Source organism: Nyctereutes procyonoides, unplaced genomic scaffold (assembly GCF_905146905.1).
Source record: "Nyctereutes procyonoides isolate TBG_1078 unplaced genomic scaffold, NYPRO_anot_genome, whole genome shotgun sequence".
Taxonomy (NCBI): domain Eukaryota; kingdom Metazoa; phylum Chordata; class Mammalia; order Carnivora; family Canidae; genus Nyctereutes; species Nyctereutes procyonoides.
Genome location: NW_026575159.1, coordinates 33,681,159 through 33,700,447, shown reverse-complemented (window position 1 = coordinate 33,700,447; position 19,289 = coordinate 33,681,159). Strand labels below are relative to the sequence as shown.

Here is a 19,289-nt window from a genome sequence, read left to right as displayed (position 1 = left end):
TTGTTTAATTTTTTATATTTAAGTTTTTGATCCATTTTGAATTTTTTCTTTTGGAAGCTGGAGTGAACCAATTTTGTCTTAGAACATTTGAGTATCTAATAAGGAAGAAGTCAACTTTTTCCTTACTGACTTGAGATGCTGCCTTTGTCATATATGCACTTTTCACATTCAGTTGGTCTGTTTTTGGATTTTTCATTTCATTAGGCTATTTGTTCATCTGCCAATACAATGCTGGTTCTGTTATAGAGGCTTTACAAAATGTTTTAATATCGGCTGGCTCCTTTCCATTGCTCTTGCTGTTTCATGGTTTTTCTAGGTATTCAACCTTCTAGATAATCAACTTGCCTACCTACACAAAACTTTGGGAACTGAGATGCCTGGGTGGCTCAGCAGTTGTCTGCCTTTGACTCAGAGTATGATCCTGGAGTCCCAGGATGGAGTCCCACATCGGGCTTCCTGTATGGAGCCTGCTTCTCCCTCTGCCTATGTCTCTGCCTATCTCTTCCTGTGTCTGTCATGAATAAATAAATAAAATCTTAAAAAACAAACAAAAACTTGCAAGAACTTTTATTGTATGTAAATTTTTAAATTACTTAAGGAGAATTTGGTGCTTAACTTACTCAAGTACATACTATATATGTTCTTTACCTTCCTCCAGTCCAAGGACACTGGAACAATAATGGTAAAATCTCTCCTTGCAACTTAAATGCTATTTATGTCATGTATTTTTGCTGTATTTTAAAGCCACGATGAAATTATTTATTCATAGTGTCAAAATTTGTAGCCTAGGGGCACCTGGGTGGCTCAATGGTTGAGCATCTGCCTTTGGCTCAGGGCATGATCCTGGGGTTCCAGGATCGAGTCCCACAGCAGGCTCCCTCTGCCTGTGTCTCTGCCTCTCTGTGTGTGTCTCTCATGAATAAATAAATAAAATCTTAAATAAAAATTTGTAGCCTATATATCCACTAATTTTTATCTGAGGTCCTTCTTGCTAATTTAATTTCTATCTATTTGAAAACAGTTTCTGTTTTTCTGTGGTTGTTTATAGATTGTTTTTGTATTTGATGTTTTATAGTTTACTGTGATTAGCTAAATGTAGACATATTTTTATCAATCCTTAGGGGATTTCCTGGGCTTCCTAGATCTGAGGGTTGGTATTTTTCATCAATTATGAAAAAGTCTTACCTTATTTTTACCTCATCTCTTTCTCTTTGTCTCTATTTTTTGTGCAACTATAATTAGATATCATAGACATATACATTCCATTCCATGTGTCTCCAGTTCCTGCTTGTGTTTTCCATTTCTTTGTCTCTCTACATTGTATTATTCTAATTAGTAAGTGGATTTCTTGCTTTTGGATAGGTTAAGCATCATAATTCAGAGGAATTTTCCTATGGTAGATAAATACACAAATCCACATTCTTGTATTTCAGGATGAAAATTACTTCTATGCTTCAGAGACCTAAAAAAGAATAGTAATTCTTGTTATAACTACCAATCTACTATGTGTGTCTTATTTTAAGGAAGTCTGGTACCTCATTTCCATTTCCATGAGAGAAAAGTCTGACTTCCCAGCCTCCTGATGGAATATACTGTGTTTCATAAATGGGGACTGTGGCTATACTCTAGTTATTTAAACTTGTGTAACACATAGTAGTGTACTGATTGAAGAAAGTAAAGTATGATTATACATGGTATAATTTTTTTAATTCAAAAGCATGCTATTTATCATGTATTTGTCCTAAGTAATGTTTTTATATAAATCATTTTAAGTAATTCTATTTTGAATAATTATATCAGTTTATGTAAATGAACTTCAAGTCATAACTTGGACTAAGGTTAATTATAAATTGATTTGAATATAAACTGGTGATATTAAATATACATTATTATACAGACATTAAACATATTCAAAATTAAAAACTGATATAAACAGACACTAATAAATTTTTAGAAACCTTTTGATGAATTTAGTCAGATATCTTAAAAATCTTCATAATTTAAGTGAGGAAAAATTGGTGTATTGTGTTTCAACAAAATTGACTTTGTCATAGCAGAGAACAAATCTATGAAGATCTTGTGTTTCCTGTTAGATTATTGAAGGAGGAACTTTGATGGCAAAGTTAATAAAAATTAATTAATAAAAATTTTATTAAATTAATAAAGTTTAATAAAAATTAACAGTATTATATTATTACAAGCATCAATAACTCTACCAGTGATTGTTCTAAGTGCTTTACAAAAGATAGTTACTATTATTGTTTCTATTTTATAAATAAATAAACTGAGACATAGAAATAGTAAACGACTTGCCCAAGGTTACAGATCAAGAAAGTGCTGGAGCTCAGATTGAAACTCAAATACTGTGCCCCTGACCAAGGGTGACTAAAGGGCCAGATAGTAAATATTTCAGGTTTAGCTCATAAGGTCTCTGTTGCCACTACTCAGTTCTGTCACTGTAGTGTGTGTAGGCAGCCATAGCCAAGATGTAAATGGGTGGGTATGGTTTTCTTATAATACCTTATCTATTGACAGGATATTTGAATTTCATGTAATATTATTCCAGGTTATCCTCTTTCTTTCTTTCTTTCTTTCTTTCTTTCTTTCTTTCTTTCTTTCTTCTCTTTCTCTCTTTCTTTCACACAATGTAAATATAGCTAACTATCATGCATTACTCAAGAGGCTGTCATTGGGCCAGATTTAGCCTGTGGATGGTAGTCTGCCATCCCTGGTTTAGACTGCTACATATATTTTGGGGTTCTACTTTGTTCTATTCTGGACTCACCCTCCACCATATAGTGTTTATTTCCATGAGGGCTAGACTTGATTTCCAAACGTTTAGTTGATCCTTTATACTAGTCAATAGGAAATACAACAGATTTGAAACCTGAAGTTTCTACTTCTGTATATAATCTAGATTTTTCCCCTAGTGATTTCAGTACTACATAAATACTTGTTTAATTCCCTGAAGCCCTAAGGCAGAGCTAGCTAGATTATATGTTGTTTTGTCTTTATTTACTCTTACTTTGCATGTACTTTCTGTCATTTTAATAACATTATCATGGAGTTGGGCCTTGTTACTGAGGTAGCTGATATTGGGTCATGCACAGATCTTTTACAATGTTGGCTCCCCTTTCATGTCGCCACAATTCAGACATATAATTCTGCATATTTTATTGGATTTGGTACAAGGTCACGCCCATCTGCATACTTAGATCTAAATATAACTACATAGCACATTCCATTTCTACTAAAAGCCTTCTTTCAATGCAATTAATTGCCCTACCAGTCAATACTATCCATTCAATACAATGATGCAATCCCTCTCCCTTCTACTTAGTGCAAATTTCAACATGTTATACTAGAGATATATATATAAAGTATAATAATATGATAGGACAGAATCAGCTATATATTTGGAGAGAAGGAAGGGCATTTTAAACCAGATTCCTAGGTAAAATTGTATAAATAGGTCTTAAGGAAGCAATAAATCCTGTACCTTAAGAGTACAGGCATTAAGGGAATGGGGAAAAGTTTATTGTAATTGGAGAACATGAAATATGTGATAAAAGCTCTGTGTATAAGTATAGTTTTGATTCAGACATAAAAGTTCTTATATCATGATAAGGAATTTGTATTTCCTGCTTTAGATTAACAATCTCAAATACCTACATAGAATGGGAAGAGAATGATAGTAAAAAATAAGGTAAGCAGGTAGTAGAGGTAGTTGGAAACTGGCACATTGGAAAGGAGGTTGATTTTTTACAGAAATCTAGATTAATCTGAAGTAGCACAGTTTTTAAATATTAACAACTGAATAAAGCTGAAGATCTTTGGGATCCCTGGGTGGCGCAGCGGTTTGGCGCCTGCCTTTGGCCCAGGGCGCGATCCTGGAGACCCGGGATCAAGTCCCACGTCGGGCTTCCGGAGCATGGAGCCTGCTTCTCCCTCTGCCTGTGTCTCTGCCTCTCTCTCTCTCTGTGACTATAATAAAAAAAAAAAAAAAAAAAAAAAAAAAAAGCTGAAGATCTTTGCTTTAAATGGTACAATCCAGACAGCAGTTTGCAATGTCTGTTAAATAGTCAAATCATTCTGTATCTTAGAACAATAAAATGGCAGCTATATTGAGCATGGACTTTAAATGTGGAATAGCAAGACTGGAGATAGGAAGGGTCTATTAGAAGCTTAAAAATGAAGTAAATGTGAATAAATGGTTTGTTAATAAGGATAGAGAAGATTGCAGAGGTACACTGATGGGGTTTTTTTCATATTCACTGATAGTAAAATAAATAATTGCAAAAAGGTTAATAATGCAAAACAATTCTTTATATTCCTGCCACCCAGATTCTGTTTTACTTATGTGGTGTCAGCTGCTTTTACCAGTTTGTCGCATATCCCTCTAGATAGTTGGTATTCATGTGCCTTCTACCCCTCCCTTCCTTCCCACAAATGATAGTGTAATTAATGTATTTCTGCATCTTTTCTTAACAGTATATCTTGGAATTTCCCCTTATCTATTTACACATATATATATATAATACACACACACACATATATATGTATATGTATTCTCATTAACATTTGCATTATACTTCATTGTTTGGGTGTATTGTAATTCATTTTCCCAGTCCCCTGTGATAGACATTTAGTATGTTTCTATTCTTTTGCTATTGTAAATCATTTATGGATGGATATCCCTATTTGAGCTAATGTGTGTGTATCTGGCTGCTTTAGTTCTATAAGTGGAATTGCTAAGTCAAATGATTGTGGGTGCATCATACATTTTCTGATAACAATTAACTGTGTTCCCCTTTGAAAGTACCTCTTACCATCCCTCCAACAAGATATCAGAGCCTATTTCTATACATCAGAGTCATCCTAGAATAAATCAACATTTTCATTTTTGTAAATATGATAGAAAAGGTATTTCATCTTTATAAAATTTTACTTATTTGAGTAAAGTAGAACATCTTTTCATATTTGAGAAAAAAATTCACTTGTATTTCTTTTCTGTGAAGTAGTCCTCTCCCAGTGTTTTGCCAGGTTGTTAACTCTTTAAAAATTACTTGTCAGAGGCATCTGGATGGCTCAGTGGGTTGTGTCTGACTTGTGATCTCAGCTCAGGTCTTGATCTCAGGGTCTTAAGTTCAAACCTGGCATTGGACTTCACACCCAGTGTGGTTCCTACTTAAAAAAAACAAAAAGTAAAAAATTAAAAAAAAAGTAAAAATCAGCTGTTAAAGCTTTTTCATGAAGGAAATCAACAAAGATTCTTTCTCAGTGTATCATTTGCTTTGACTACATTTATGCTTTTTGGTCTGTTGACATTTAAAATTTTTAAGTAGTGAAATTTTTATAAAATGTTTATGGGGCATGGTTATTATATTTAGAAGAGTCTTTGTAATTATTGTGTAACACTTGGGACTTTTTTTTTAAAGATTTATTTATTTATTCATGAGACACAGACTGAGAGAGTGAGAGAGAGGCAGAGACACAGGCAGAGGGAGAAGCAGGCTCCTCGCAGGGAGCCCAAAACGGGATGTGGAACTGGATCCTGGATCCCAGAATCACGACCTGACCTGAAGGCAGCTGCCCAACCACTGAGCCAAGGTGTCCCACACTTGGGACTTTTATATAATTTTTTAAAGCTCTATAGTCCCATAGGTATGTTTGCATGCTAAAAACTGCATTCTTAGATTAATATGGATTAAAGGCAAAGGTGATTAAAAAATACAACTTTAGGTATTCCTAGTTGAGTGCCTTGTCAGTAAATTAAAAGCTAAAGATTTTGAGGTATTTGTCATTTTGCCCTACTTTTGGATTACTAAGTAATATTAAATAATTTTCATAGTTTTTCATGCTCATGATTAGAAAATGTCATTTTTTTCCTGTATGAATTATGAAGTATTAAAGACACATAAAGTATTTAGTAACAACATTTTCCAAAAACAATTATTTAAGAAGGAAGAACCACAGATTTTGGGCAGTCTGTCATGAGTAGGATAATCAAGGTAAGCCTAGAGTTTGAGAACTCATGTGTCACTTATAAGATACCTAATTGGTGATATTGCTATAATATAAATGTTGGCTGAGTTTCACAGTGACTCTAATTTTCTTATACTTTTGTGTTAATTTTATCCATTAAAATGGACCCATTTTAAATCATCTTGACATATGTAGCAACATTTATGCCACCTGGTATATCACTACATTTTTTTTTTGTATTGTGTGTGAACAGTGGTAGGCATGAGTAATATAACTGTTCATTCTATAGTTCTAGAACTTCAGTATATTTCTTTCTTTGTATTTTCTTTGAAGACATTTCTATTAAAACTTTACTGAAAACCTAACATAAATCTTTTTTTCTATTTTTAAAGATTTTATTTATTTATTCATGAGAGACATAGAGATAGAGGGGCAGAGACATAGACAGAGGGAGAAGCAGGCTTCTCACAGGGAGCCCATATGGGACTCTATCCCTGGACCAAGATCATGCACTGAGCCGAAGGCAGATGCTCACCACTGAGCCACCCAGGTGTCCTCTAACATAAATCTTAAATGATCAGTATAATGATTCAAATCTGGCTATTTTGAAACAAAATACCTGATATTCCTTAGCTTTTATGTCTTGAAAATATTTCAAATTGGGGCAAAAAAAATTAAAGAAGCAGTGAAAATTATTATTCACTTATTCTTTCTAGGAGCTTCTTTGAGTTGCTGTTGTTCTTTGGAAGAGATGAGTTTTATGAAGAGCCCTTAAAGGATATTCTCGGATCATTCCAGGTAAAACAGTTTACTCCTTCACATTTTGTCTACATTTAACACATGCCTTATTCTCCCCCTAAAAATGGTATATTGGTTATTTATTGCTTCTAAGTTTTTATACTTAGTAAGATGGCAATGCTTAGGATCCAATATATTTTACTAGGAGGAAAAGAAGGTTCTTAAAATTAACTTCGAGCTGTATTTCTAAAAGCAGTTCAAATTAAGATTCTAATTCCGCATTTGCTAGACCAGAGCCTACTGCTACCACCCTTGTAGATTTCTAAGCACATCTGGCACATATACTCACATTTTTTATTGCTCCAGGCTTTGGTTTCAAAGCCCTGTGTAGAATTCAGCCCTAGTATAAAAAGGACTCTTCCTGCATAGCCTGTCTCCTTGTCACTTGTAACCTTTGGCTATATTCTGATTTTCTCAATAGTCTTCCCCCAGATAGGAGGTGATTTTTTTTGGGGGGGGGGGGGGGCAGGTGCTATATGAAAGGAAAGAGTAAATCCAAAAGAATGAAAAAGATCCAAGACCTCATCTGTAGACCCAAGAACATTAGATCTTTTTACCATTTACTTGAGAAACAGTAACTAGTAACTGTGGCTCAGTAATGTGTCCTTGTCTTTATCTCATTATTCTTTGAGGTAGAATAAGGAAAGATGTACTTTGAGCTCCCTCTAGGGGTGAAGTGTTCAGACATTTTATATTCCTATTATGTGTTAATAGAGATTATGGTCAACTAGGAGTATTACTGTCAATTTTTAGGAAGGAGATCAGCACAGTAACATAAAAGTATGCAATCTTTTCTCTCACCTAGAATTTTTATACTTACTGAAAGAGAGCTTTTAGACTGTATTAAAATAGATTTTTATGATTGCTTACTCTGGTGCGTACATAGAAATAGGCAAATTAGAAGCAGACTTAATTGGCTAAGATATATCTAAAACTTCTTCACATTCGAATCTGACTCTAGATTTGTTTTTCCACTCAGTCATTGTTTTTCTACCCCATTTTGTCTCAGTGCCATCAAAAGTATTGATGAGGTAGCAGTTCCTAAAATTATTGATGAAAGAACTAAAAGCCACTGGCACTAGGCTTTTAAAAGCCTAAGCTGGTTTTATGGTTCTGTTTAACCAGCTAGCTTTTGACTCCTGCTTAAGTATTGTTAAATTACATCAATTGCCAGATATATATTCCTCCCATAGTATTTGCTTCCCAAGAGTTAAACAAGTACTCTGCTAGTCTTTTGGATTTTATTCTGAATCACCAATATACCTTATTGCAGGTTTTCATGCTGTCTCTTTGAATGTCCATGGATACAGAATGACAACTACATTGTAACCATTACCAGGCTGACTTGGATTCTAAGATAGCATTGCTTATAAAACATACTCTGATTTTAGAGTTGTAGAAATAGTAAAAAACAAAAAACCAAAAAAATGCATCATATTTAAAAAAAAACTCCTCTTTGAATCAATAATACTTATATTAAACATTCTACTTTATCCATCCTTATATTTAGCAAAAGAGTAAAAATACTTATTTTCATGGAGCTTAATTTTTTTAAGTTTATTTTATTTATTAATTTATTTTGGTAATCTACACACTGTATGGGGCTTGAACTCATGACCCAGAGATCAAGAGTCCCTTGATTTTCCAACTGAACCAGCCAGGCACCTCCTTATGGAGCTTACGCTCTAACTAAAGTCTATATTCACTATTTAAGACTTTGTAATTTTCCACTCCACTTTTTCTTTGTCGCTTGTGTTCTTGGCAATCCATCCTGGAATTTTTATTAGGCAAATATTTATTGAGTCTGTAGTATATACTAGGCACTGAGCTCTGGGAAAAACGGTAGTAACCACAACCAGAAAAACCCTCCTATTGTGGAGACAGAAAGACTATAAATCAAATCTTTGTAAATGTAAGAGTATTTTAGAAAGTGACAAATGACTCCCTTGAAAATGAAGCAGGCCAGGGAGATAGGGAGTGCTAGCATGGTGGTATTAGGGAAGGAAATTTCAGTATTAAATGAGATAGTCAGGAAATGCCTCATGAAGATGTTAACTGAGCACTGATAATGGGAACTTCTGAAGCAATGTTTGTAGAGAGATGAGAGATAGTATTGAATTCTGTTTTAAATATGTGAAATCATAACATCTGTGAAGGGATAATTTTATTTGTTTGTTTATTTATTTAGAGCAGGGTTTCCATACAGTTTATAAAATAATTCCTTAGGAAAGAGTTCTTGGTTTTATACCCTGTTCTATTGCCTGCTCAATTTCTAAAGCTCACCCTTCCTTTTGTTCTCTTTTGTTTTTAAAATCTCTATGCCACTTCTGCCACTTTGTTCCTGTGGCTTTTTCCTACTTCTGGCTTCTTTCTTCCTACTCTGAATTTTCTTGAGCCTCTAACTCCTGCCTCTTAGGAAAGATTTCGCCACCTTTCATCCTCCATTTTCTAAGCCGATCTGCTATTTGGTGTTTCCAGCCTGTGCCCTTAGGGACCCAGGAAGGGCCAACATGTAGGTCATCATATACAATTCCCTAAACTCTTGCATTTGCTAAGCTTTGTAAATTCCCCAGCCTTTTGACTTATATTTGATAGTCCCGTGATAGTCCCAGTATCACTTTTTGAAGTGTTTTTATATTTTCTTTTTTTTTTTTTAAGATTTTATTTATTTATTCATGAGAAACAGAGAGACAGAGAGATAGAGACACAGGCAGAGGGAGAAGCAGGCTCCATGCAGGGAGCCCGACATGGGACTCAACCCCGGGTCTCCAGGATCATGCCCTGGGCCAAAGGTGGTGCTAAATCACTGAGCCACCCAGATTGCCCTGTTTTTATATTTTCTAATGCAAACCCTATTTCCCCAAGTGGTTTATTACTATCTATCTTTCATAAAGATATGTACCAGCTTCAGATCTTGTGCATTCTCCTCTACCATAAGTAGTACAAACATAATGCTGCTCATACTTTAATGTACCTGGGAATCTTGTTAAAATGCACATATTGATTCAGTAGTTCTGGGGTGGGGGCCTGAGAGTCTACACCAAGCTCAGAAGTGATGCCTCTGGTGCTTGCCTTTGGATCACAATTTGAGTTAACAGGGATTAACATTCCTTGCTGGATTTTAGTTATCCCTCCTGTCATGGTGTGGGCTCTGAAGTCATACTACCTGGATTTCTGTTTGCACAGTAATACCAAAACATGGCCCTTGAGTTTATTCTTATTTGTTCAATTGATTTCTGATCTCCTAAAATCTGAACTGCTTAAATAGAAATTTTTTTTTTTTTTTTAATTTACGATAGTCACAGAGAGAGAGAGAGAGAGAGAGAGAGAGAGGAGAGAGAGGCAGAGACACAGGCAGAGGGAGAAGCAGGCTCCATGCACCGGGAGCCCGACGTGGGATTCGATCCCGGGTCTCCAGGATCGCGCCCTGGGCCAAAGGCAGGCGCCAAACCGCTGCGCCACCCAGGGATCCCTTAAATAGAAATTTTAAATCTTGTTATTGACTGACTATAATTTTTCTTCTACCTTATTCCAAGAGGAAATTTCATTCTTAGAGCCAGATGTTCCATTTGCTGGCTTCTTAAAGCTTGCTTTCTTAATTTTTATCTTCCAATAATTTTTCTTTACTGAAAAAAAAAAGAAGATGGCACATTTCTTATATGATGCACCTATCTCATTATTATTTTTAATCTGTCCATTGGTGAGCTTTCCATAGGCTTGTGATTGATTTCATACACTGGGTCTCCAAATCCCATTAATGTAATAAAATAAAATTTAGATTCTCAATGAAATGACAAAAATAACATGAGAACAAAATTCCTTATGAATGTTGGAAACTAGGATCAGGATCTGTATCAAGCACTCACATCTGGAGTAATAGGCCAAAAAATATTTGATTAACTGAATGTGATTAAATAGGGGAAGGAGAGGGGGAGATCTTCCAAATGCGACCCAGTAATGCCCCCTACCCCTATCAGCTTGTAACAGTGGGGACTGGAAGAAATACCAGATGGGCATTAGGTATATGGCCAATCTCATTCTTGAAAGTGCACCAGGTGTGAAGCAGAGCATACAGAACAGGAATACTAATGTAACTAAGCTGTCAACATTAAAAATGGAATGTATGGCTCTTCACAAAGCCACTGAGAAAATGAGACTGTGACCCAAACTAAATGCAGCCTGCTGCAGTATCCAGAGGTTAGAAAGTTTTGCAAAGGGGTATGGCTATCTCCCGATGTAGCTTCCTCTTTACTGCCTCATGGGCCATTGATCTGACAAATTAAATTTACAACTTTTCCCTTCTATCTTGGTTGAACTTAAAGGAGTCAACAAAAACCTATTTACCCATTAGTAAAATAATAAAATAGCTCTCTGATCTAGCTATTCTAGGATAAAGAGATTAATGCCAGTTACCATCAGTTACTTGGTTAAGATGAGAGGACAGTTGAAAAAAAAAAAAAGATCCAGTTTTATTTCTGTGGTTGAGCTCAGGGTATCCTCCTTGAAACGAAGTGAAGTTGAAAAGAAGGGACTAACTTAGAGTAGCTACAGAGGTAAAATATTGTATGGAGATGAAACTACTAAATTAAAAGTAGGCGATTAGCAGTAGATTCGCTCCAGAAAAAAAAAATGAGTTAGTGAAGGAAAAAGATCTCTAAAAACATATTTTCAATTCATAGTTACGTGCAGCCATATCTTGTAGTCTTCAATTTTCAGGATAAGGTAAAGTTCCTACAAATGCAGGACTCCTGTAAAACAGGATCCTAACAAAGGAAAAAATAAAATCAGGCTGGCAATGAATTTCTCCATTGTAACAAATACCGGAATAAATTAATGTCTATCAAGTTTTTCAAGGGAAAAATATTTAATAATACAGCTCCTAAGCCCTATAGTTTATGAGAGAGGGCAACAGAAAGAAATAGTCCAAATACTAGAGAAACAAAGCAACTACAAGTCTTTTATCAGAAAAAAAAAAGTATGCCAGCTGATTTAGAAATGGTCAAAACAAAGAATTTACAAATAGAGTTGTTTTAGAATTTAAAAATAGGACTAACATGAGGAAACAAGCAAAAATTAGTAGACTGTTGTTAATATGGCTACAATGAAAATTCTGTTAATGTGTTAGGAATGATTCTGGAAAAAGAAAACACAAGCGCACACATAACGATATGGAACTAAATTCTCAGATTATGGTATTGATTGGATGGAGGTAAGGGAGATGAAGAATCAGGTATATTTGGGGGCATTTAAGCTGAAGTAACCATATAGAGTAGTGCCATTCACTAAGTGGGCAGTGATCATAGGGGAAAGAAAGGTCATTATAGGAGAAAGAACAGGCTATAGAAAGAAGATAACTTCATTCTAGGTAGAATTTTAAGTATTTTTGGAAGATGCAAGTACTAATGCCCAGTGATAGATTGATTGGTCTGTATTTTATCTTTCTTGCTTTTTTAAAAATTTAACCAAGAACATGTATTACTTTTATAAATCAAGAGACAAATAGATTGTTATAAAGCCTCCTCACTCTCAGTTTAAAAAAAAAAAAAAAGAAGAAGAAGAAGAAGAAGATGACCCTGGAGTAGTCACCAAAATGCCAACCAATAATCCAACAGCCTTAGGTTTGTGGTTGTTTTAATAAGCCTGCCCTGACCTCAGTGAAAACTCTATCCTCATCCCTGGGGTCAATGTGTAAATCACAAAGATATTTTTTGTTCAGAATAGAAGTAGGCCTTAGTTAAGCTTTCCTTCCTGAGACTCTACCCTATTTTTTAATCTGCGTGTCCTTCTTTGGATAATTGGGGGAAGCTAATGGGAGGAGATAGGGATATAACCTCCCATAAAGGAGGAGGCCCAACGCTATCTTATTGCAATAGCATCTTAAAAGGAGAACAAAAGGAATCAAAAGTAAAAGAACCAGCCACAGGAGAGAAGTTTAAATAAATTGTCATGTCTATCTGTTTCACTGGGGCAAGAGTTGATTTTCCCCAAGAAGTCGGAGTATATATTCATTGGCATTATAGCCCAGTATACCGCCCCAATTTTATTTTTAGCTAATATGAGAAGTTTAAAAGATTTATTCTATTTGAGAGAGAGAGAGAGAGAGAGAGAGAGAGCACCTGTCTGAGAGAGAGTACCCATGGGGGAGAGGAGAACAGGGAGAGGGAGAGAATCTCAAGCAGACTCCCTGCTGAGTGTTGGGCTCCATGCTCACAACCCTGAGATCATGACCTGACCTGAAATCAAGAGTTGGATACTTAACCAACCGAGCCACCCAGGAGCCCCTAATATGAAGAACTGACTTTCTCCTAAAACCTTCTGGACTATGTTCCCTGCCTAGACTATTTGGAAAAAAATCTTGGTATTCAAACTACCTTTGTAATACTGGTTAAAAGGCTTTTCAAGAGGGGCACCTGGATGGTTCAGTCAGTCAAGCAACTGCCTTCAGCCCAGGCCATGATGGCAGGGTCCTGGGATCAAGCCCCGCATTGGGGTCCTTGATCAGTGGGTAGCCTGCTTCTCCATCTATAACTCCCCCTGCTTGTGCACTCATTGTCCTTCTCTCTCTGTCAAATAAATAAATAAATAAATAAATAATCTTTAAAAAAAGGCTTTTCAAGAATACAATCATATCAACTTAATAATAGCAAGACATTTTAAGGAGCAGTTTCAAAATTGTGTTCACATATTCGTTTCTTCTCTAATAGAAGCTTTCTCCTGTCTCTACTTAATTCATTTTGACTACATATGATGCCACCCCACTTCCTCCACCACAAGCTTTTTTACTGTTACTGAGACACTAATCCCTCTGTATTCTATTTGTGGTTTGATACGTCTCTCCAGCTATGCCGTTAGATCTCATGGGTAGAGACTATTTTCATTCCTTTGTCTCTAGCACTTAGTAGTCTTAGCCCACAGTATTCCTAGGTTTGGCAACACAAATGAAGGATAAAGAAGTCCATAGACATTTTTTTCTTTTAAAAAAAATCCCATTGTTGACCTCTACAAAACAAGAAACAATGAGGTATAGTTTCTGAAATTTACCTCATGGTCCATTGGTTACTACTGTACAGTGAAATGAAGGACAGATCAACCAATGCATTTATGGGATGAAACCACTAAATATTTACTTGTGGATTCTACTCTGACAGTGTTAGAAAAAAGAGAAATTGAAGTCTCCTTAATGGTGAGAAAAGTATAAGGAAAAAGATTTCGTTATCTATGAAAGGAACATACTTGACAAGTATGCCACATATTTAGCACTTGGGAGTGAAAAAGATTGATGTTAAAATTAAGGTTGCATATTCTGAAATCATTTCATAAAAATTATATTCCTTAGATAAATCTTGTGTTGAAATGGGTAAAGCTTTGGTATTTTTTCACTGTCATTTTTATGTTTGAAATTGTTACTCCTATTAATAATTCTTGTATATTACCACCTCAAATATTTTCACTTTCTCAATGTATTTTTTTTTAATAATCTGAATTATTATTCAGGAAATAATAAAAAAAGGAAATACCTTACCCCAACTGTTAAAGTTCTGTAATCGTTTTGAAGGGCCAGAGTTATTTCAAGCATAATGTAATAAATAAACTTGAGACAGTTAAGCTCAAGGGAACAAGAGCAAGTCTCTAAGACAAAGAGCTGTCAGCATCAATAAGTTGCATATCTCAGGAAAGGCCAGTATACCCTGACACAAAGGATGATGGTCATCTCAAAAGCAGGCATTAAACCTTGTGAATCGATAGTTATTCATACCATATTATCCAACTATAAACAAAGATCTTATGTTCTGAGCATCTTAACAATTTTGTGTTGTCATGAACAGGCAAGTGCCTTCAAAATCAGTGATTTTGCTTAATGCTTTGAAAATACCTCTGAAAGCACATCAGGGTCATTAAGGTATTCATTGATCACTGAAAGATGATTCTGTAGTGTCCTAATACATAATAACTAGAATTATGGACATATTAGTACTTGGAGTAGTTTGTTTTCCCAGATAAAATACTAAATTATAGAAAATTTAGCTGTAAAGAACAGTAAATGTCATTAAGTCCAACCTAACTTTAATACATGATGAAAGCAAGGACACAGAGATTCACTCATTCATCCATTCAGTATTTATTGGAGATTAATTTACCCAGTTTGTTGTGTTGCCAGAATGTGACTTGTTAAATCACGTTAAATCTGTTGAATCAGATTTTATATTTCTTTGTGTGGGAACGTGTATTCAAGTAAATCCTGTGCACACCTTAATTCTGCTTCAGGGTCTGTCTTATAGGTTAGAACCATAACAATAGCACTTCTCTGTTGTCTATATTATTTCTTTACCAATTGAAAATGTTAATAGGGTTTGCTTTCATTAGCATGGCAATCACCAATTCTGAAATTTGGTTATACTCTCAGTTGAAGGTTTTGCTGTACTTATGACTGGCCTCCCCTTCAGATAAAACTGCAATTGCTAATTTAAGTATCATTTACATTTACTCCTTAAGATTTTTTACATGTATTAGAATGTAATCATGTTTACTAAAAAGGGAACAATTACTTATATTTAAATATTCATTTTTTTCTGAAGTTCACAAATGGGGCATCTTAAATACTTCACTAAGTACATGATTCTAATTATTTTTAAAAATCAGATTTATGAAAAAAAATCAGATTTATGTAATTTATAGGCATTCATGCATTTTTATAACTTTGAGATTGGGCGTCACCTTAGAAATTGTTTAATCCCATAATACCTTATTTTACAGATCAGAAAATTAAGCTCTGGTGGATTTGAGGTTTATACAGAAGTAGAACAAGGACCTAAGTCTTAGCTTCAACCAGTATTAACACCTAATCTGTTCTATGAATTGTTATAAGCATGTGTTTTCAGTAAAATAAATGTCAAAACAATAGGTTTAAAGAAATCTTTTTTTAAATTTTACTTATGTAATCTCTAGATCCAACATGGAGCTTGAGATCAAGGGTTACATGCTCTTCCAACTGAGCCAGCCATGCTCCCCTAAAGAAATGTTTCATTTATACTACTATCTTTATAAAATGCTTTGTGTTCTAAATTTTGAGATCTTCTAAAGATTTACTGGGGAGAGAGAAGAAGAAGAAATTAATGGAGTTATCTAAATGATAGCAGATGAAAGCCTAGGCTTAGAGTGTAACACTAGTAATAACAGGAAGAAGCACATCAGATAATAAATAAAATTGACATAATATTAAGATTAGTAGAAGACAGTGAGTTTAATATTTGATTCCAAATCCAATATAAAAACAAATAATACATAAAACCAGGGATATCTAGACTTTTGATAGGACAGCCATCCAGGTTTTAAAAAAATATATACTTATCAATATGTGTATATTTATGTACATGTACTTATATACATTAAAACATAAACAATTTAAAAAGATAAAAGCAATGTTTTAACTGTAAAAACTAATGACAGCAGTGAGATTAAATATGTTTTATTATGAAAAATTTTAACCCTAGGTCATATATTAATTCATAGTCTGATTTTAAGTTCAGTTTACTTTGATACTTGGGTTTAGTAGCTGTCATAGGTGTAAAGATACCTTTGGTAGATACAAATGAAAAATCTTGTAAACTATGATACTTAGTTTTAAATTCCTTTCACCGAATTTAGAGTTGTCGAAATTTGACTACTAAATTTCTACTGTTACTGAAATCAGTGTTTTCTTGATACTAACCATTTTTAACGTATGAATTGAAAACCCATTAAAATGCTCCAGGCACAGATACAAACATTATAGGTGACGCACTGATTTTTGGCAACTGCAAAGATGTAAAAATGCAAACACTTCCAAACAATCATTTAAAATTATTTTCTCCATAAGAATTTTCTTTGAAAAGCAGTAACCTTTTCACAGTTAACACTGTCCTGTTTACTTTATATGAGCAAACTCACAATGCTTACTTTTTAAAAACAGGTAAATATTCCTTAGGAACTTATTGCAGAAAAGAACAGCAAATGTGTGATATTGTCTTTTTGTAAAAGAAAACTATGTAATATCTTTAAATTTTACAACTTTTGAAATGCTTTGCCATAAGATAACCAATGGAAGTGTGATAATAAATATGATTGTATCTTATTTCAAAGTATTGTAAAGGTTTTACTATTTTAAAAGCTCTGTTTCTATAACATTAACCACATTGAAGACCTTTTTAAATATTTTTGCTTTGATTTGCTACAATAGCTTGTTTTATGATTGAATTTGACATGGTAGTGTAATTTTACTCTGGAACCTGCCTTTCATTCAGTATAAGATAAATATTTCATAGTGCTTCTGGTTACATGGACTTCCATAAACCCTATTTTGATTAAAGAGTTAATTATTGAGAATTTAGTTTCTCTGGTATACCTTTCCTTTCTTGGCTCTGTTTGAAGAAGCTTTTGATTACCTAAGAAGTAAGATGTCAACCCTTAATAATACAAGGCCTCTCTTATAATAAATACCAAGAGTGGACTGGAACTGATTTTTGGTATGGCAGGAGAAGGAATTAAGCTTATTATGGATTGAGGTAGCTAGCAGAGGGTTCTGAGGGAAAAGTAGGACTATGAAAAGATAGGAAAAGATTTAGATTGGTTTATGGGAGGATTTAGATAGGTTTATATGAAGTTGAAGGAGAAAGAAAGTGATAATAAGAAAAGCATAAGCACGAAAGTGCATGATGAATCTAAGAGACATGGAAGACATGACACTAGAGGAAAGGATTCATGTACAATAGGTGAATGAGTTAGGGAGGTATATCCAGAGGTCCTTAAATATGAAGTTGGGACATTAAGAATTTCATGTTATGAAAAAAAAAAGTCATCCTATAAGCTGCTGAAGAGTTCAGATCAGGTATATAGAATGGACAGAAAACTGGTCTACAGCTTTGCAGACATGTTGTAGGTGTCAGTTCTAAAGAGGCAGCAAGTTCAGGGAAGAAAATTCTTCTGGAACAAAATGTACAATATTCATGAGAGGCAGACACCTAGGCAGAGGGAGAAGCAGGCTCCCTGCAGGGAGCCCAATGCAGTACTTGATCCTGCAACTCCAGGATCACACCCTTGGCCAAAGGAAGACACTCAACTACTGAGCCATCCAGGCGTCCCCAAAAGGCACAATAGAACAAATCACAATAGATTCCGAAAAAAGAGTGAGGGAAGGAGTTGTGTTTTCTCTCTACCTTTGGCAAAAACACAAGGTTGAATGGAAGTTTCTGAGGGAATTATATTTAGCATTGTTGTGGTGAATATCAATGATAGTAGATGGACGACTTAATAAAGGACCAGGTTAATATACAGGTACAGGTTTTTAATGAAGCATTCTAAAATATATATATACACACATACACACATACAGGAAAGATAACTTGTGAATTCTACCGTGGTTTAAGTGCTTCCTTTTTCACTTTCAAGGCTTTTAAGTTGCGTATCATCCACAGAAGCCACCATACTACTTAAGGAATGAGGAGCCAAAAGATATTTACAGACTTACTTGTTCTCTTTCATCCCATGTCTTTTTTAAGTAGGCCAAAATGAAATATACTTTTCATCTCTATTTCTGTCCAGAACTATTTCCCATAAAAGTGGTCTCCAAAATATGGTGCACTTGGCTCAAGAAGTGCACATACACAAATCAAAACTCTACCTTATAAATTTTATCTTAGAAAAATGAACTTCAGCTAATTGGCTAATTTTTAACAGAAGGGTCAATAGGAGTACAAGTATATAATTTCTAGTATTAACATTTATGAAAGTACACTCTAAATGTAGAAAAGGTACAATTGAAAAGTTTGCCAAAGTTGTCTGTGGGTTGGGGGTTATTAAATATACTGTTTTTCAGGGTTTCCCTCTAGAAATTTTGATTGAATATGTTTGAATTGGTGTCTGGGAATCTGTTTTTTAACAAGACCTCCAAGTATTTCTTATTTCTCAGCCATATTTAGGAAATTAGCAATAGATCTATTGCACCATATCTTTACTTGGGCCTAAGTCCAGTTATAACTGGACCTATAGGTCCCACAATACTAATAGCTGTACAATTAATACCTTATCTACACTAAGACAGCTAGAAACATGGGTTGTCCAAGAGCTCAGCAGCAAGCCAAAGCTCACCAGTGATTCAGGGGTTAGCATCCAGCTCACCTTATTTCTTGTGCTTCTATTGGACCAAGAGCCAGCTTATAGTAGTTGAATTTTAGTGGTAGTAGTATATGTGTCTAAAGTAACAGGAGTTTGTAGTTTGTTTGTTTACCTTTAGGTTTGAAATTGATGATTGTTTTAAATCATAAAGCTGTTACCACAGATTGTTACTATGTTCCATGTGTGTAAAACATATCATGGCTGATCAAAAACTTTATACCTTCTTTTTGAGAATGCTATAACATGCTTGACACATGGAAATAGAAATTAATTTTATGCTAAGGTATTTGTTAAAAATTGTTTAAAAATACTAGAAGAAATAATGGCTAACATTTATGAAGTGCTTACAATGTGCC

The 19,289-nt window shown here is 34.6% G+C and overlaps 1 protein-coding gene across 2 annotated transcripts in view; it reads left to right on the top strand.

Annotated features, from left to right (window-relative positions):
- ZNF654 (zinc finger protein 654) overlaps positions 1 to 19,289 on the top strand; it is a 91,281-nt gene that overhangs the window by 46,827 nt on the left and 25,165 nt on the right. For both annotated transcript variants that reach the window (XM_055314135.1, XM_055314136.1), the window contains one exon: positions 6,702 to 6,783. In XM_055314135.1, the coding sequence (XP_055170110.1) occupies positions 6,702 to 6,783 (82 nt within the window). Of the gene's footprint in view, positions 1 to 6,701; positions 6,784 to 19,289 lie in introns of those variants that run through there.